This window comes from Muscardinus avellanarius (assembly GCF_963383645.1).
Source record: "Muscardinus avellanarius genome assembly, chromosome: 15".
In the NCBI taxonomy this organism is placed as follows: domain Eukaryota; kingdom Metazoa; phylum Chordata; class Mammalia; order Rodentia; family Gliridae; genus Muscardinus; species Muscardinus avellanarius.
This window is the reverse complement of record NC_137801.1, coordinates 39,802,463-39,823,286: the sequence shown is the minus strand read 5'-3', so window position 1 is coordinate 39,823,286 and position 20,824 is coordinate 39,802,463. Positions and strand designations below refer to the sequence as shown.

At 41.7% G+C, this 20,824-nt stretch overlaps 1 protein-coding gene across 1 annotated transcript in view; it reads right to left on the bottom strand.

Annotated features, from left to right (window-relative positions):
- The window catches only part of PRKCE (protein kinase C epsilon), a gene marked incomplete at both ends in the record, with an annotated part of 526,950 nt that overhangs the window by 160,888 nt on the left and 345,238 nt on the right, over positions 1-20,824 (bottom strand). Inside the window, 4 exons of the mRNA XM_080711937.1 lie at positions 11,683-11,856; positions 14,085-14,284; positions 17,142-17,238; positions 19,517-19,659. Of these exons, the coding sequence (XP_080568063.1) occupies positions 11,683-11,856; positions 14,085-14,284; positions 17,142-17,238; positions 19,517-19,659 (614 nt within the window). The remainder of the gene's footprint in view (positions 1-11,682; positions 11,857-14,084; positions 14,285-17,141; positions 17,239-19,516; positions 19,660-20,824) is intronic.

Below are 20,824 nucleotides of genomic sequence, written 5' to 3'. Positions count from 1 at the left end.
TACTGTAGCAGAACACTTTCTCATCAGCTGATGCTTCATGTTTCATGTGTCTAACGTTTTCTGCTACTACATTTTTTGTTTGTTTTGGTACTGAGGATTGAACCCCAGGGCATTCTAACTCTGAGCTACACTTCCAGCCTATTTATTTATTTATTTTACTCTGAAACTGAGTCTTGCTAAATCGCTGAAGCTGGCTTTGAACCTGCTATCCTGTCTCAGTCTCCCATGTACTGGGATTATAAGCATCCGCCATTGTACTATTGTTTTTAACACATTACGTTTCAGTTACTCTGCCTAACACCTCAGCCAGCCCCATCTGGCAATCTAAATGGATCTTTCCAAGCCAAGGAGTGAATTCCCAGTGAATTCTTTTGCGAGTATTTTATAATAGAATTTAGATTTGGTAAGGTCAACAATGCACATCTAATTGTGTGTGTGTGTGTGTGTGTGTGTGTGTGTGTGTGTGTGTGTGGTGCTGGGGACTGAACCCAGGGGCATTCTACCTTCAAGCTATACCCCAGCTCAGTTTTTTATTCTTTATTTGAAACAGAGTCTCACTAAGTTATGGATGGCCTCACTAAGTTGCTGAGGCTGGCCGCAAACCCTGATCCTCCTGTCTCAGCCTCCAAGTACTGGGATTACAAACAGGCCCAGTTTAGGTGGGGGGGGGGTGGTTTAGAGGTCATATCTTAAAATTTTTCTTCCAATGGAGTCTACTTGTATTTCTTTGTGAAGTTTATCTCTAATATATGTACTTTAAAAATGTTTCCCTGGGTTCTAATATAAACTCCCAGAAGGGAACAAACCTAGAGAAATTAGATTGTGGCAGTATTTCAGCACTAATAGCAATGTGTTTCATTCTGTTTCACTGGCATGTTTTTAGCATCCACTCTGGTGAATCTAGAAAGGGTTTGATAAAGGAGGTTGGATTTAAGCTTTTACTTGAAAAAGAAAAATAAACAGGCAACAAGTGGGCATGAGCTGAAAAAACGGTGGCACAAACGCTGACAACAAAGATCATTTTACCCGACCAGTCTGACCCTCGGACTTTCACTGTACAGTCCCTCCCTTCCATGCTCCTGGAGGAACGAGGAAGGCTGTAAACTTGCTGGGCCCACATCCAGCCCCAGCAAGCAGGCTCAGCTCTAAGTGTAGAGCCAGGTAATGAGCTTAGTTTCCTAGCAACCTGCACACAAGTGTTCCTGATAAAATGGATTACATACTGCTGATGAATGCCAGGTGAATATGGTATTGACCCAACAGAGGAGTTAATTTGTACCTCCTGCCACACTAAAGGAGCTGACTGAGAAAATTCTTTTTGCCTGTGATCATGGTAAAAAAAAAAAAAGCCCCAATGGATCAAAAGTGAATTCTCTTCTTCCTATTGCTCCTACAATAAACAAACAAACAAACAAACAAACAAACAAACAAACAAATCTGTCTCTTAACATGAAGCAGAGGCTAAGCTTTTCCTTCTCCTGATTTCCCAGTACAGATTGGGTTGCCTTAAATAAAATATCAGCCCTAAAGCGTTGCTCCAGATGGAGTCTGGTCACCTAGAAATCAACCACCTGCCATTTTACTTACACCTTGGTCTCTTTTTTTGTGTTCATCAGTTTTCAGAAGCCTAATCTCCCTGAGTATTCAGACAAAATGAAGTTTCTGGAAGCCAACAGGTTTGAATTTAGTCTTTATCACTCTCAGCTGTGTGACTTCCCTTTGGATAGCGATCCTATCTCATAAGGTTGGTGTGAAGATCAAATAAGTTGATACATGTAAAATGCTTGCTATTGAACCCGGCATACCAGGAGTACCATACACACGTTTGCTAATAGTGTTATTAGGAGCCAAGGATGACCCTGAAATAGAAGACAAAGACTGGCCCACCTAGACACCCCTTTTTCTTTCCAGACTACATCAGTAGCCTATAAAGATAAATCACCATGGGGAAGTTTTGTTCTTAACTAAATGTTCTTAACTAAAACCGGTAAATACCTTTTCTCACACTGAGGAGCCAGTCTCAACACATGACCTCCCTCAGCAACAAAAAGGAAAATTCACAGGAGTTTTATGGCTGAACAAAAGTGGTCAGAGGAGCCATAAGAAGACCTCATTCTAGTGACTCACTTGTGCTATCCCCAGTTCAAGCTATGAGTGAGTCAGAAAAAAGCTACCTGACTCTGATGGACACATGACCAAAGAAGTGACCGTGATATTAACCAGCTGCAATCTAAATTTATATATAGGTTTATAATTAAGAAGCAAAGGTGGGTGCAGTGGTGCACACCTGCAATTCCAGTACTTGGGAGGCTGAAGCATGAAGATTGTGAATTTGAGGCCAGGCTCAGCAACTTAGAGTGAGGCTCTATTTAACAATTAAAAAAAAAAAAAAGAGTTGGGGGGTGGAGCTCAGTGGTAGAATGCTCCTGGGCTCAATCCCTAGTACCAATAATAATAATAAAGAATCAAGAATGACATCACAAAATATTTATATTCTTCTGGTTGGGCATAACTTGTTTTGGAAAGGGGATGGATCTCAGTCATTTCTTGTTTGCTGTACCCCTCACAAGATCAGACTAGATAGGCTAAAAAATTGGGCAATGGCTATAGTTAAAGACAGGGCTTAGTTAAGAGCTGAGTAATACATATTTTCTCTTTATGAACCTTGTATGCCCAGAGGTCAAGTCTACCAACATTCATTTCTCAGTTCTGTTTCATGAACATTTAACCAACTAGTTACATCATCATAATAAAAGAAAAACATGGGAAAGGTCTTATTCTAGTTTGGGGTCTCTCTATATAAAGGATAGTGAAACCATTAACTGCATAAAACAAAAGCTAAAAGCTTTTGTGCCCACTGTGTACTATAAATAGTGCTGCACTTTAATGAGACAACTGTAATACCTCCTGGTACATCTTCTGACGTAGGACCATCAGTCATTGAAGGTTTGATTGACCTAGCACTCTAAATCTCATGATCATGTACAATTATAATGCACCAAGTAAAAAATAAAGTGAGCTTGAATTTGCAACCCTGATATAGAATGATAACATTATTGTGAACATAAAAGCCTTGATAGAGGTAGCACCATTTAATTGAGCTTTGAAAACAAAATATGAAACAGAATGCTAGGCATCGATTTAATATTTTTATCTCATTCGTGCATTGGCAACAGATTAATGAGTAGTGGTCTTATGCATGGTTCCCAGTTATCTGCATGTGCACAGATCTTTAGAATCCGGTTTTGGAGGGATCTTATAGATCCTGTCATCTCAACTTCCCTGTGTTCTCTTCCATCTTTGAGTATGGGTGAGAAAACCATGCCCAGCGAAATGTGTCAGGGCCGCATCAGTGGCAGAAGCTGGAGCACAGATTCCTGACTCGCGGTGCCCTCTTTACTGTATCCCATGTTCTCTACCAATCAATAAGGTACTCATGAACTCGGATGTCAGAATGGGCTGATCCTCCTGGCAAGATCTTCAAAGTGAGAGCAGTCAGGACCAACAGGGTTATCTAGAATATCAGAGACCACTGGAACAAAAAGTTCAGGTTATATGAGGAAAACCCACTGCTTCAGCCGAGTAATTTCAATAGACAAGGTACACACTTCTCTATAAAAAGAGCCATGTGACTTTCCTTGTGCAAAACATCAGACCATTATCAAAATTCATTATCTAAAAATAGACACACTAAAAAAAAAGGGTAAATCCTGAAATCCAATAGATGGTGGGTGTTGGGGAAAGATTGGAAGGTCTGACGTCAGTCCTTGAGGAAACTGGCTTTGTTTGGCGAACAGGTTCTGGTTTTAGATTTCAAGATGAAACATTTTATACAGGTTGGATCATTATGTACCCACTGAATTGTGGGTAAATGACACCTTAGGAGTGTGTGGGTCACTCACTGCAATTGGCAACAATTTAAGTTCTCATTTCTGATCAGTCTGGGGAGATCTGGTTGGTATTTTCTAGATTTATGATATTAACTTTACCTTGCACAAGTCTTACCACTTAATAGGTACTCAATAAATATGACTCTCCTTCCCCTTTATCATATGCTGCCTTTATTCCAAGTTACTGTTTGCTATATATTATGTCATCTTTTCTTGAACATGAGTCCCTATCCCAGTCATCTCTCAATGGCACTTAAAAGGTTCTAGCACTGAGCCGATTCATATGATCAACAGAGTAGTATCGCATCCCAGACACGTTCTCTCTATCATAGGCCTCTATAGCTGTTGGCAGTGAACCAAAGGTTCCAACACATGCTTTAGCCTATCAGTAGTCCCATGTGCTAGTGATTCAACCAACTTAAAGGCCACACTCACCCAAAATATCAGAAATGCAAATTTGAATCTACTTCCAAAATTCCATTTCTACCCAACTTTCAGGAATATGCCCATTTTAATGGAAACCTTTAGCAAATAGTATCTGCATATGTGCATCAGATTCTATGTACGGAGGTAAAAATCACCAAGACTCATGCCAATCTCTCAGTTGAGGTGGTTTTAAACCCTTTTAAAAGGTGAAATCCTTTCTTCAAATGCTATCTTCCTTAGAATACTAACATGTGAAGCATGGGGACCTGGGGCTGTTCTACCCAATGGAGAAGGAGGGAGTGTGATGGTTCTACTGCAAGAGTACATACAGGGTCTTGTGCATCCACACCTATGCACACAAGTAGATTGCTTTATCATGCATGCCCTCATCCCTCTTCCTCCTCAGGATTACAGTTTATCCCCAAGTCTGCCCACGGGCCCTCGCATTGGCATTGGTCTCCTTCTTCACTGCATGATCTGAGGCCACAGGCCTGAGATATGTTAGTTGGCTGACTGTAACACATGGCATTACTGTCAATCAGGGATTGACTATCAGGCAGGGATGGTATTGACCAGCCAGGATGACTTCCTGGATAACGGATTCTGCCAGCACAAAACCAGTGACCCCCACATGGACTTACTCCACTGGCATCTGTTAAAAATTTCTGAAGCTATCTTGATTTGAAACCTTATATTGGCAAGCATATGGATTCCCTGGTGGCTGCCTGACCCATATCCTCTCATGGTATGAACATCTCTGCTCTTGGAGGCACTTGCCAAATCAGGCCAGAACCCCTTCCCCTCTTCGGAAGCACTTCTCCTCCCATGGACCACGTGGTAGGCAGGAAAGTGTCTCGACTGCTACTTGCCTTCTCAGCTCTTTCAGATTTATCTCCCAGAGACATCTCTATATTAAAAAAATCTACCAATGGCCTAATTTTTTTACTTTGGCTTTTTTGGTTTTGTTTGGTTTTAAGGTTTGCTGGTCTTTGGCATCTACAGTCAAACATCATCGGAGTTCCTTGAAACTATGATTCTTCTCCTATATTGTCAGCACTCCTTCTTAGCTGTTCTCCCCAAACTCCCACAGATGATTAAACTGCAGTTGACAAATGTCTCTAGTTGCTTTTTAAGGATTTTCCATGCTGCATTTCCCCTAGGGCAGGGAGAGAGGCTGGCCAAGGGAGATCCTGTAGGAAGAAGTCCAGCCCCTGTGTCCTTCACAGCAAAGCCCTCCAGGATTTGGCTTCCCAGGCCTGGCAGGAAATGCCAGAGGGTGGGGGATGGGCACCACTGTTTGGAACTTTTAAAGAGAACAAATCACTGGAGGAATTATTCAAGATAGGTTTTGTGGGATCCAGTTGAAGGGGTTAGTTTCGCAATGGGGATCATAAAATACAAATACACAGAATCTAAAAATGCCTGGGAATTTTATTTCCTGTAACTACAACAACAAACACAAAACAAATCTACCTCTCTGGCTTTCTAGCAGCCAGAGGATGAAGGGGAAGCTGAGACAGGCAATTCTGAAGTCATTTCTCTGGCTGAGCTCGGACCTTGACCAAGCCTCACTTTCAGAGCCTAGCAGGTACCTCAGCCCAGTGAAAAGGGCTCGGGGCACTACTGGCCCCTCTCTAACAATCAGCATCTGATCTTGCAGGGACAGGACATTCTTTGTTTATTTTCCAAATATCCTCTCTTTCTTCCTTTCCCTTCCTTGTTTCATTTCCTTGGAAGAAGCAAGACACTGGAGTGATGCATTCCAGCACTGGAAAAATCGTGAAAATGAGATTCAGAAATAATGTCTAGGTTTTATCACCTATCATTTGGCCTCTACCCTGTTCCAAATGCTACCCAGGCTTCAGAAGGACCTACCTCTGCCAGAAAGCCTTCCTCTACATGGCTCACAGAAGAGCTGCTATGCTGTAGAATAGCAGTCTACTGTCTAGCAAGGGAGACAGACACGCGATCTCTGTGGATTTAGAAGTGTGCGTTTAGCTTTGTAGCTTCAGACTAACATAGTAGATGCTCAATAGATACTTGTAGATTCATTAAAATAATTTTAGGCTATAACTGTTTTCTTTCTTTTTCTTTTCTTTTCTTTCTTTCTTTCTTTCTTTCTTTCTTTCTTTCTTTCTTTCTTTCTTTCTTTCGCAGTACTGGGGATGGAACCCAGGGCCATTCTACCTTCAAGCTACACCCCTAGCCCTATTTTTTTATTCTTTATTTTGAAACAGGGTCTCACTGAGTTGCAGAAGGCCTCATTACATAGCTGAGGCTGTCTGAGAAGCGTGATCCTCTTGTCTCAGCCTCCCAAATGCTGGGATTACAAGCATGTGCCACCATACCTGGTTTAACTGTTTTCTTTCTTTCCATTTTTTTCTTCTATTATTGGGAATTGGACCCGTGGGCATTCTATCTCCAAGCTACACTTCCAGTCATTTTTTTTTTTTTTTTGAAATGGTCTAGGTTGTCGAAGCTGGCCTCGAACCTGCAACCCCCTCCTGTCTCAGCCTCCCAAGTACTAGGATTCCAGGTATCCACCACCATGCCCGTTCATAACTGTTTTCTTAAGCAAGAAACAACCTGTATGTGTGAGAGAAAAAAATAAAATAGTACTGACAGTAGCTTAGTGACATCCATTTCAATGTTGTCTGGCAGTTTATGATAGAAAAATTTTTGTTTATCATTCATATCAACAGATATAATTCCTTATGGCTGTGCTGGTTTAGAGGCACAATATGCTTTTCTAAAATAAAAATTATGTCCAGGGTTTTTTAGCTGTAATAGGGAGGACCTGGGCTGAAAGGCTGGCTACTCTATATTATTGCCCTTTCTGTACCTTATGTAGGGCTTTCTAGAGTTTTTATTGTTGCTGTTTGTTTGTGGTATGGGGATTGAACCCAGGCACACTCTACCACTGTGCTACATCCCCAGCCTTTTTTATTTTGAGACAGGGTCTGAGTTGTCAAGGCTGGTTTCAAACTTATTCTCCTGCCTCAGCCTCCCAAGTCTCTGGGACATATGTCATGGTGCTGACTCTGTGTCTGTTGTTTAACATTAGTTAATAATAAAGTTTTCAAAGCAATGTTAAAAAAAGATCTAATCTGCCGGGCGTGGTGGCACACACTTGTAATCCCCGCGCTTGGGAGGCGGAGACAGGAGGATCGAACAGGGTTGAAGCCAACCTTGCTGGCTTAAGAGACCCTGTTTCCAAATAAAAATATATTTAAAAAAATAGGTGTCTGGGAGTGTAGCCCGGAGGTAGAAGGGTTTCCAGGAACCCCAGTACCACCAAAAAATAAATAAATAAAATCTAATCTAGTTCTTCCTACACACTGAAAACTAAGGTTCACCTAAAAATAATTAAACCCAACTTAAAATTTTTGCCACTCTGTCATAATTAAACAAGAATAAAATAAATCTTAATAGGATTGCAACCAGGTCTTTGTGTTCCTGAATCATGGGTTAAGAGTTTTAGTCAAAACTAGGTTAATGGTGACTGAGAAAATGGACTTTTCTTTTTTAGGAAAAAAATGAAACATTTTTTGGCAGTACTGAACATTTTACCTCTGAGCTGCACCCCCATCCTATTTTTATTCTTTCACTGAGTTGTGAAGTGCCTCACTAAGTAGCTGAGGCTGGCCACATACCTGCTGCCCTCCTGCCTGTCTCAGCTTCCCAAGTACTAGGATTACAAGTATGTGCCACCATGCCTGGCTAAAATAAAACTTTTAAGACTGAATGATAGCTACTGAATTTAGATCCCATTTCCATTCCAAATTGTGTCAAAATCCTCCCACCCTTCAACACCTGGCTCGAGTCCCTTTTCTCCACTATACCCAAAGAACACTTTTCCTCTGAGTCCTCTTGCTTTGAATACCTTCACTTCAATTTAATGGTATTTGGTGCAGGAGCTAGTGTAATATCCCAATCCCTTATTTAGTAACTCTTCCACCTAAGAAGTATCTTCTGTGTTGCTGATAACCCCACACCCACTGCCCAAGTCAGGTGAATAATACCTTGTATTTAAAGCCATGACTAGACGGGCGTGGTGGCGCACACTTGTAATCCCTGTGCTTGGGAGGCGGAGACAGGAGGATTGTGCAGGTTCGAAGCCAGCCACACTGGCTTAAAGAGACCCTGTTTCCAAATAAAAAAAGTATAAAACAGGTCTGGGAGCGTAGCCCGGAGGTAGAAGGGCTTCCAGGAACCCCAGTAGCACCAAAAAATAAAAAATAATAAAGCCATGACTATTGGTCATCACTGGAAAAGTCAGTTTTGAAAAGTTAATTATATTATTCTTCATAAGTTTTCCTCTGTTAGTAAATCATGGTTCTTCAGAGAGATTGAATTATAATTTATTTTTAAAACTTAGATGAAGCCAGGTACAGTGGCACACATATTTTACCCCAGTTCTTGGGAAGCTAAGACAGGAGGATCACAGGTTGGACAGAAGACTCAATAACTTGGAAAGACAGTTTCAAAATAAAAAAAGGTGTGGCTCAGAGGTATAATAAGTTCAATCCCCAGCACTATTCTTCACATAAGAGTAGATGAATACACATGTGCTCTGTAAAGCAAGGTGTTCTACTGAGTAGTGGTGGCCTGGGAGTACAAATTTGCTCCTGTAACTGTGGCTACCTGGCATTGGCTTGAAGAAGAGTCAGGAAACCTCTCAACTACAGAGTGTTTTCTTCCCATCCTCGTCTTCCAGTCACCCAGGCTCCCAACTCCATGTTGGTTTGATTGATATTCTGCCATACATGAAACACAGGGTATCATTCAATACCATTGAATTTCATTTAGTGTTTCAAAGCTGTCACACAAAAAGGAATCATATATAGAAGAGAGACTGCTGACATTGAAGACCTCCATCTCTTCTCATTCACTGAGCTGATCTTCAACTGTGGCTTCCTAAAATCCACCATGGACAGGGGCTCCAGAGTCCTCATGGGCAGTCAGAGTCCTCCTAAGATCTGGACCTTTTGGCAATGTGTTTAAAGAAAGAATGCCAGTGTGGTTCCCTGCTAGGCAGCCACCTCAGACAGTGAGAGAGATGTACCTGCAGGGGAAGCAAAAGAGGGAGTGTTCCCTTGCAGAGGGGACATTGGCTGAGGCACAAGAACGTACAGATGTGATATTAGAGCTAGGTCCACTGGAGTGGAGTCCCAGAGGCCAGATGGGGCACAAGGTCTGACATGACTCTGCCAATATGGAGTATTTATATGGGCAGAAGACCTTTACTTAATTGAGTACAGTGGTCCATGTCTATAATCCCAGCTACCTTGGAGGTTAAGGCAGGAAGATCACAAGTTCAAGGCCAACCTGGGCAACTTAATGAGACCCTGTATCAAGATATAAAATTAAATATAACAGAGGGCTGAGGATGTAACCCAGTGATAGAGCACCCCTGGGCTCAACTCTCAGTATCCCCCCCAACCACACAGATGTTTACTGCTTTGAAACTCAATTTTTTCACTGGAAAAAAATAAGAATAAAAGAGATGGTGTTTTTTCAAAAAGCATCCTGGCTTCTGGTTCTGAGAGTGAGCATCTATCAGGTGTTAGGTACCATGGAAGATAAAGGTATATAGGATCTAGTTCTCATAAGTCTAGAATTAAACTCCAGAGGAGAAAAGAAGAAAGTTGCCTCCACCACTGAGTTTCTACTTCGTGTTGGACTCAGGTTCATATGCACACATGTACTCACACTAAGCCATAAAAGTTATGCATTACTCATATCAAACACCAGGATAGCTGGGTGTGGTGGTGCATGGTTGTAATCCCAGCATTCCGGAGGCAGAGACAGGAGGATTGTGGTTCCCAGACAGCCTCGGCTACTTAGTGAGGCCCTTTGCAATTCAGTGAGGCCCTGTTTCAAAATAAATAATAAAAAAAAACAGGGCTAAGGTGTAGTTCAGAGGTAGAATGCTTCTGGGTTCCATCCCCAGTTCTGAAAAAAAAAAAAAAAAAAACACCGGGATATCCAGTTGGTCTGTAGATTGATTCTTGCTCAATGGGGTCTCTGAGGAAAGTTTCATAGACAAAGAAATTTAAGTAACAGTGAAGGATAAGGAGAATGACAGATTTTTCAGAAAGGCATTTCTTATTATCTTAAGAGACCAAGGGATAGGGAAAATTCAATTAGAGCAGTATTTCTCAATGTGGAATAGGTTTAGGGGGGAAGTTGGATCAAATAATTTGGGAAATAGTAGATTAAACAAAGGTAATCCTTTTCTTTTTTCACCTCAGAGACTTAAATAAGCAAGTGTATATTGAGATTCTCTAAGAATGGTCAGTATTGTAGTGTCCTAACACATGGACTACAGAGTCCTTCATTCTTACGGGGCCTTAAGTGATTAAGGTACCAAACAGATTGTAAAAACTCTGAGGTCAGGGACAGAGTCCTGTTCACCACACCTGGCTGTATCTCCTGCACCTGGCCCAGCGCCAGACACAGGAAAAAGATTCAATAATATAGAATGAGAGTTTGCTGAGCTGGAGCAAATAAGTAACTATTGAATTCTAAGTGGAAAAATTGGCATTTGTAAGCACATGGTGGGTGGCAAGAATAGGCCAAAAAGCCAGAATTCACCTCCTCAAGTTCTTGCCCTTCACTGTCTGGGTAGGTAGAGGGTTTGGGTGAGGTCGCCTTTGCCTTCTAAAGAAGCTGAACACGACAAGTCCATAACGAATCCTAGAGGAATTCAACCACTCCCCACAAAAGTATGGAGCTTTGTAAAGAATGGGTGCATTTATTTTCTTCACTAGAATCAATAGCAAATCAGAGGCCAGACTCTACAGCGCAGTTACAATCTTCATTTCTTTACTGCCACCTTCTGGTTCCTAGGCACTTACAGGGAAAATTTTAAAATGCCTTTATGTTTGTATTTCACTGTGGAATTTTAAGCAATTGTTTACCTCCTATGACATTACACAATTTAGAAGTGATTAGGATGGGCTTTACTTATTTTCTTTTGATCTAAAAGTAACATAGAAATCAAGAGATTGACCAGTGATAGAAAGTTAGGAGCAGAGCAAGGATATACCATGCCTTTTGGTTTTTCCAATGAGCAAACACAGGATTTAGCCATCTGGCTTTGTCCGCTATATCTACAAAGAGTTCCACTTCTTTCTCATCCCTTCACAAGCACAACCTTGAATGGAAAATCCCATGTCATTAAACAAGAAGATGGTGTTCAAATAGACCCTGATCTCTTCAAGGGCAAAATCCATTCCTCTTTACAAAGTCTTTGAAAGAAAAATGTAGAAGGTCTAAAACTGATATTTTATGTGATAGTCGAAATGCCATGAGGTCCACAGTACTACCCCAGGGCGGCCAGCCAGCTTCTTTGTAAACATACCTTGGTCTGGAAGCAGCAGTAGAGTTGGGTTAAGTATGGGTGTTTCCGTGCCAGAGCCAAAATCCTCTTCTCTGTCATAGTGCAGTCCACATCATCGTCTTGGAGGATGACGTCCTTCTTTAAGACCTTCACAGCATATACTTCATCTTTGCCCTTGAGTTCTGCCAACATGACCTGCAATCAATCAAACCATCCCCATCATCCATGTGGATACGGAATGAAAGAAGGAAACACGAGTTAATACCAAACACTTCAGAAACTAATTAATTTTTTTTATCAATTTTAAATGTTATAACAACATTAAAAGATGTTTAGGGGCTTGAGTCCTTGCCTGGCAAATGCAAGGGCCTGAGTTATATTCCCAGCAAACACACACACACACACACACACACACACACACACACACACACAAATATGAAATAAAAATAATTTTTAGGAAAATTATCCATCCCAATATAGTTATTCTAACCTATCCATTTATTTTTAATCACTGGCACAGTGCCCAGACAAAGAAAAAGGAAGCTCAATTCACTTTTGCTAAGTGATTACTAATTTGTTCATATATACTTGTAACACTTGCAATTTCACTATAGCAAATATCTAAGGTCTTCATCATTAGTATGACTACTGATACACAGTTCAAAGTAAATTTATAATTTATTTAGCTATCTTCCTCATATTAAAAATTAAATTTTAGCGAATTAAGTGGTTTTTTTTTGTGTGTGTGTGGTACTCGGGGTGGAACCCAGTGGCTTTCTACCTCCAGGCTATACTCCCAGATCTATTTTATACTTTATTTGGAAACAGGGTCTCACTAAGTTGCTGAGAGCCTCACTAAGTAGCTGAGGCTGGCTTCGAACCTGCGTGATCCTCCTGTCTTAGCCTCCCAAGCGCGGGGATTACAAGCGTGCACCACCACACCCAGCTAAGTGTTATTTAAATTGTATTAATTTTGTACATTATTTTAAAATTTATTTTGCATTATATCTTAAAGAGAAATTCTCAGAAGTAGATTAAGGGTTAAACATTTTCCACATTTCCTAATTTTTAAAAAGTATGTACAATATAATGTGCCAGAGCCACGTGGAAGTATTTTATTTCATGATGACTTACCAACATTGTTCACATCATTGTGTGTGTGTGTGTGTGTATGTGTGTGTGTGTGTGTGTGTGTGTGTGTGTTGTGGTACTGGAGTTTGAAGCCAGGGGTATTGTACCTCCAAGCCACACCCTAACCCCTATTTTATTTTTTGTTTGGAAACAGGGTCTTGCTGGTTCTGAGGCTGTCCTCAAACCTGAGATTTTCCTGTCTAGGCCTCCTAAATATTGGGATTGAAGGTGTGTGCCACCATGCCCAGCTTAATATGGTAATTTTAAGGTAATTTTAATGGTAATTTAAAAAATGTTACCTCAATGCAGTTTTAACTTGCAATAAAACTTTTTAAATATTTGTTTTTTAATTGTATTTTTGGGGTAAACTCTTTGTCTAGTTATTTGCTATTATTTCTTATAAACGTGTACACATATTATGTATAAAGATACTATCCCTTTGTGTTCTATAAGGTTTTTAAAGCCTATTTTATAATTTTCTAGTATTTTTATTGAACAGCATTATTTATCTTTATGTAGTTAAATCTCTCCTTGTGTGTCTTTATAGTTTCTTTTACAGCTTTATACCTGAAAACATGATTCCTTCTATTTTTTGAAGCTTTCTATCATCTGATTTTTTTACACTCACTTACCTCAAATGTCACAAGCCTTTCTCTTTTTAAATATCTAACTCCAAAGTATAGTATTCCAATGTTAGTTCCAATGTTAGTTGTCAAAGCTAAAGAGCAACAACTCAGAAACTTAATAAGGGAATCTGTAGTCTTAACCTGAAGACTTTTCACCACCCATGCAAAATACAGACTCTAAAAGTGACTCAAGCTTTGGCAATTGTCCCTAAGAAATAACCTCAGTGCTCCAGAGCCATCAGATTCCCATCCTGCCTACACCATATGTAATTCTGAAAACTCTGAGCATGGATCTTGCTCAAAATTAAACCCAGTCTTGCTCCGAGCCTAGAGTCAAGCCTGAGCCAGAGAAGTGGGGTCTGTTTCTTATTTAGCTGTCTCTAAAAAATGTGGTTACTTCAGCAGTTGCCACTGAAGTGAACTCTAGTTACCCTGCTGCTAGGTGATTTCAGGATGAGATGGGGTAGGTGAGCCAAAGAAAAGCAGGCCCCGTGCCCTGGGGCATCCTAGAGCCCATCCCTTTGGAGAGCAGTGGAATGGGCCTGAAGCTCCATCCATAGGCTTCTGCCTTCCAGAGCCCAGGACATGTGAGGGCATGTGACTCCAGGAGCTACCTGGTCCCCAGAGCCAGACATCTCTAAGAAATCAACAGTGACATCCACATACCTTGCCAAAGCTGCCTTTGCCCAAAACCTTGATAAAGTTGAACTCATCCAGGCCCAAGCGCTTGGCCTGGCCTTGCCGGACTTCACCGTTCTCTCCAGGGCTGGCCAGCTGGCCGTCAGTGGAGGATGATGCACGGTGCTCCTCCCCTCGGTTATCAAATGACAAGGCTTTCCGGATGTTGTTTTCAAGTTCTTTGAGTTCTAGGGGAAAAGGGTAAGATGTTATATTAATGCATACCTTGTGAGCCCTTCCTATGATGATCCAATGTTCAGAATGCCCCTGCAGGAACCCTCAACTCTTTTTCAGTTCTTCACAGCAACAATTCAGGGTGGCATCCATTTATATGTTTATTTGTTCAACACACTTTTATAGGCACCTAAAGTACAGCAGGCCTCAGTATGCAAAGAGGAGGAGAACACAGACCATTCACTTGCCAGAAAAATCCTCAGTACACGCAGGCCAGCTGCCTATCTGAAAGCCCCTTCGGCTAGTAGCCTAGGCATAGCGCAAGAATCCAGCCTTGTCAGAAACTGTGCAGGCATCTGCCAAGTTCTCTTTGAAGATTAGAACTAATCAAGAACCACCATCATGGTCGTTGCTGGTGATAGGATTATTTCATCAGTAGGGATGAGGAAGCCTTCCACCTCCTAAAGTCTTTACCTGGCCTTGATGTTGTGTTTTTCCTAAACAGTTGTCCCACCCAAGGATATCTAACAAAATGAGCAATGTGGTTTATCATTAATGGAAGAATCTCCTCCCTCGGTGACATATGGTGAATTTATCTTGCATGGAGCAGGAATTCCTCAGTACAATTTCACAACTATGAGAGTCTTGGGCCTTCCAGAGTATGTGACCTGCATTACCTGTGGGTGATAACGCTGAGTGATCCTTTGACCTTTTTTATTTGAAGACGCTTTATAGTTGGTTATTCACTCATGAATACACACATTAGTCTGTATAGAAATTAAAGAGCTTGAGCATAACCTAATTTTAAAAGATGCCCATAAATACCTAGTGTTATTACAAGGAAGAGAGACTATTTATTCCTGGAAATCCAAATCAGGTGTGAGTGGCCTGCAGATAGATCTTCAGCTTCTTTTCAGAAGAACTGAGGCCATGGCAGTCTCTTCAGAGAAGTGAGGGAGCTTCTTGGGTCTAGAGTGAGTGCCTCTGAGAGGCATTGAGACATTTGGATTATAGGGTGAAGTGCTGGGGACAACTTCTGAGTCTATGGACACCCCACACACACTCATAATTAAGTACAACTTTTAGTCTCACCATAGAGCCAAAAGTCTTAGCCATTAGATGGGACTTGGAAGGCAGAACTTAGATGTTTGGGGATACCAAAACTTGAAGAAAGTGTCTTTGTGTTCTTATAATGGAGGAATGAGAACCCATGCTTATTTCTGTTTTGTAACAATGCCATGTCTTTCTAAGAGAGATTTCTTGTCCATTGGTGCCCACATAACTGCTGGCAAGTAAGTGCTGGTGCCCAACACTGGCTGATCCCTCTGGATGAACAGAGCACCAAGAGATACTTCCTTGGGGCTAGGTGGTGGGCCTGGCAGCCACGAGACCTAAAAACCATGGTACCTTATTCTTACTTGGGATCTCTTCACCAGGTGATCCCATCTCCTTGAAGTTCCCAGAGAATGTCCCAGCACCAAAAAAGGAAACATGAAAAGGCCCATGCTGGTTCAGATAATTCCTACAAGTCTGAAGCTACCAGAGTACTGGCAGATTGTGTACCAAATCTCTTAGAAAGTGAATTTGGAGAAAAATGAAGAGGAACTGAGACCAATCATTCTGAAGCCTCAGAACCAGCACATGGCTCCTGAAACTGTTTTTCTTACTCCTGGACTAGGCACAATGGGTCACACCTGTAGTTCTAGTATTCGGGAAACTGAGACTGGAGGATTGCAGTTTCGAGGCCAGCTTCAGCAACTTAGTAAGACCCTCAGCTCTTAGCAAGACTCTGTTCCAAAATACAGAATAAGAAGGGATGGGGGTGTATACTAGAGGTAAAATGTCCCCTGGGATCAATCCCCAGTACCACCACCACCACCACCACCACTACTACTCTACTACTACTACTACTAAGTTTAACTTAAAAAAAGAAGGGCTGGTTACAAGGGATGACCTCCAGGGAGGGTTGGATGACACAAGAGGGGCAGAGGCCCATCCTCACCTCCTGACATGGGGACAAACCTTCTCAACTCTTAGACTCTGTAATAGTAATAGATAGTAATAGAACACCAGTAGGAACAGCAAATTAGGAACATGACTATGACCTGAGCAGCAGAGAAACAGGCACTACTATGTAGTGAAGATCATGTCTGATCTGCAGGTGTGCACACCTTCCCACATCATCAGAATAAGTCTTTCAATGTGTAAATCTCTGCTCATCCCCGCCTTCTCAGATGCCTGCAAAGTTAATATCATGCATATTATATCTGCAGAATTTATGACTAAAGCATATGTGGAAAGAGGCATCAGAGCTGAACTGAAGAGGAGAATGAGGCTGAGAGCTGGTTCCTCCTCCCCGCTTCTCCTCCCAGACTCTTCTCAGCATCAGCTTTCAACCCCCCACACTGACTAGGATAGGGGATGTCTTCTACAATACTTCCCCAATTTGGCCTGACCTCAAGCGTTGAGTATGAATGGAGTCCAGGGGAAGGCTGCCAAACTCATCATAATCAAGTGCACTGACAAGTCAAGGCTCAGACTCTGGGGCAGAATGCTGAAGAAGGAGCAGGACCCCTTCCTCCCCTATGCCTGGCATCAGGGGAAAGGCAGGGAATAAGGAACCATAGCAGCACACACGTGTTTGCTCTCGCTTGGCCTGGAAGGCCTCTGAGGCAACCATGACCATCTAGTGCCCAGCCCTCAAGAAGGCCTGGAAGAATGAAAGGACAAGGACGACATCAACATGGGAAAGGTGTGGGTGGGCCATCCAGGACTACTAGCTGCTTCAGCCCTCAGGCCATTCTCCAGAGGAGAGACCACACATTTCCAGTGGTAGACCTCAAGGGGAGGGAAATAAAGCAAGGGTCTCACCCTGGTCACAAGGGGAGGTGGGTGCTGACTTGGACCGATCTTCTTCAGATGGGGAGCTTCCAGAAGCAGGCTGTGGGGACTCGGCGCCAGGGACAAGCTAGAGAGGAGGACAAAGGTAGAGAGGCATCAGAAAGGAGCGCTGAGAATCTCCCTGAGTACAAAGGCCTTTAGGTGCTCAACTAAGAGCTCCTGGCACACAGCAGAGCTTGCTCAATTGCTCACAGGTTGCATTAGCCAATTAAAGGGGGAAAAATGAGAGACTTCAGCTTGTTCAATTTGTGTTCTATCTAAATACAGCTGGCCCTTCTAAGCAAAGTTCACTCTACCTTTTCAATAAAGTCTCCCTCTGCCTGTCCAAGAATAAATATTCTCTCATACACAGCAGTATGGCACTGTCTGTCTATACCACCCTTATGGCATTTACTCATTATCAACTTCAGTTTTATATCATTAATAACATCTGTGTGTATATACTGTATAGGATTCTCTACTCAGGCAGACTACTTTTACTTTGAAGATTAAGATTCTATCCAGTATTTTCATTGCTCCTAGTAACATAAAAGATATTCAATAAATATTTTCAAATGTACCCAGATCTATTGGCAAATTTTAATGGAGCATCTGCAGTAAAGTTTGTGTCCTGGTATAGCACTGGCTTATTCACTTGAAGTCACCACTTAGTCAACAGTTTGGATGGAGCAACCACAGTGCTCTCGCTCCCTCTTTGCTTGGCCTTCCACTGTGTGCACATGGCCTTTCTGGCAAAATGAGGGGAACTGAGCTCCAGTGAGTCTCATGTTCCTGCAAAGACTCTTTAGCTTCTGATCAAGGGTGCTCCTCTTCCATCCTTCATCCTATCTTAAGCTATAACTGACTTTTTTTTCAGATTTTGAATCAGTTACTCCTCAACAATAAATGTGCATATACTATAGTCCTTTAGCCTTGACTCGCCACTTCCTCAATTTCTCCACAATCCCGCCAGGTTTGCCCAAACACAAGTCAGCCAGACATGCCTCAGCACTACCATTACATCTCATGCAAAGACAGGAAAGAGGATGGGTATTTTCTTTCAACTGCTTCATGAAATGAAAGAGTCTTTTTTACTTCCAGCAGGGATGATAGAACCTACATCCGAGAAGGGCTCTCTCTCAGGCTCATAAACGTATCTGGCTGACGTTGTCACCATATGGTGTTTGGTTAACCTTCCTCTTAAGCAGTAGGTACTGACATTCTGCTTTCATTTCCAGTGCCTTGGATAAACAACTGGTGCCACTTGTACCTCCAGAACCAAGAAGCACAAAATCTCACAGTTAACCGAGGAGATGAAGATTTTAAAGTTTCTACAATTCTTTTCAAAATAGCTCTGTGTGTGTGTGTGTGTGTGTGTGTGTGTGTGTGTGTGTGTGTATACAGAGGAAAGAGACATATAAGATGAAAGCTATCCAACTCTTTCCATTCTGTAGGCACTATGGAAAAGACACAAGCAAGTTCTAAGACAAGGTGACTAGAAAATGTAGGACCCTTGGAAGGAATTTCAGGGAAAAATTAGGGAGGCTGTTTAAGAGTCAAGACTATAGGGGGCATGTAGAATGAGACTCGCTTCTCTAGTAAAGTGTTTGGAAATGTTTGACCCACATTCTTGCCCCGATAACATGGTTCTGATTTTCTCATAACTTACTTTTCAAAGACTCTTAAATTTTCGAAGCTAGGAGAGTCAGGCTAAGAAAGCATTGCTTACATCTGCCAACCCTAACTTACCAAAATAAAACTTTAGAATCTCCTCCTACTGACATTTAGAATGTCACAGGGGTAGAAAACAGGGCTTTGGTCTCTAAAGAAAAGCCTGGATATTTAATGCTGTGGGGCACAAAGCTCTGTGCTGGTACTAGCACAGATCTTGACTTGCTCCCTAGAGAAGAATGTGGCTCCAGCCCTTCATCCTAACCACAAGGACATCAGGGCAAAGTCCTGCCATTGCTTTCATGCCAGATCTAGATGCAGGTAAGTCTTAAGTCTACTTCTTTGTCTAGAGTTGTTAGGCTTTTTCTAGAAGGAATTCCAAAGTTCCCATCTCAAAGCTTATGTATCTCTGACAAACATACCTCTCAAGACTGCTTTATCATCCTCTTGCCCTACCTCCCACCTCCTCTTTTGGACAAAAGGAAACTTTCAGGTTACCTTCCTGACCTCTTATTATTATTATTATTATTATTATTATTATTATTATTATTATTTCCTGTTAAGCACATGCTGCTTTAAGTAAGATGCTTCAAACGCAGGAATCTTACAGCATCACTCCAGAGCATCCTCAGGAAGGCAACACAGAGATGTTGGCCTGGAAAGAGCTCCAGAAACACCATCAAACATCCACTTACTTTTTTCCTCCTCTGGCCACTGTTGGTGATCTTGTCAGGGGTGACGCCCAGGTCAGCCAGCACTTTGGCAATCCCTCTGGCGTCTACACCACAGTTAGGAGCGACATTGGTCTCACATCGACGGTGAACATTCATTTTGCAAACTGTAGAGAAACACAGAGGAAGACGTCCAAATGTTCATGGCCTAAAACATTAGTTTCTTAATCATAAAAGTAACATGTTCATTTGGTACCATTTGGGAAATGCAAGAAAATAGAAAATAATAATCACCATCTTGTCACATAGAACTAAAATCATCCATCAAACCACCTTGCAAGATAACCACTTTTTTAAGTTACTTCCTTCCAGCTATTCTTTCTGCATATATGACATAAGGATGGGAAAATAAATATCACATTTAAATTCAGGACCCAAAGGATCATATATACAGTCTGCTGCACTCCTCCACTGTGGTTACAAATGCCCAGAGCACTCCACAGCAATTACAAAAAGAAAATCTCTGCATACTTTCCACAGGGGAAGGGAAAAATGAACCATTCTGAAATAGGCTAGAGCATTCCACTCTTCTAAACAAGTCCTGCCCTTAGGAGAAACTATTTTACCAGAGGCCGAACTGCTAGGGTTTTTATCAGTTCCTAACTGATCCAGAGGAGAGGAAATGCTCAACAGCAGTCCAGTTCAGCCATTCTACCCCAGCCTAAGGCCATCAGAGGACTGAGAAGCACTATGAAGGTCACACTCCAGAGGCACAGGATTACCGCAAGACACTTATACACAGGAATATGGAGCGCTTCCCCTCCCTGCCACCTCACCCTCACATTACATTTACTGCCATTCCTTGTTTGACTATCAAGATAAAATTACAAGGCATACTAAAAGGCAAAACCCAGTTTAAGGATATAGAGTATCAGAAGTAGACTCAGATATGGCAGGGATGGGTGTCAGAATTATCCAACTGGAAATTTAAAACAATTATGATTAGTATGCTTTAATAAGCCCCACATCCTAAATAGTCCCACCATCTTGCAAATAACTATCAATAATCAAGACAGTGAATTGGCAAAAGAACAAATAGATCAATGTAACAGAACAGAAGAGACCCACATAAATATAGTTGACTGATCTTTAACAAGGGAAGAAAGTACAATGGAGTAAAGATAGTCATTTTAGTAAATGGTACTATAACAACTGGGCATAAAATGCAAACAAGCAAACAAACAAAAAACCTGGATCTAGACACAGACCTTACACCCTTAAAAAATATTAACTCAAAATGAATGCATAGACCTTAACGTAAAATATGAAACA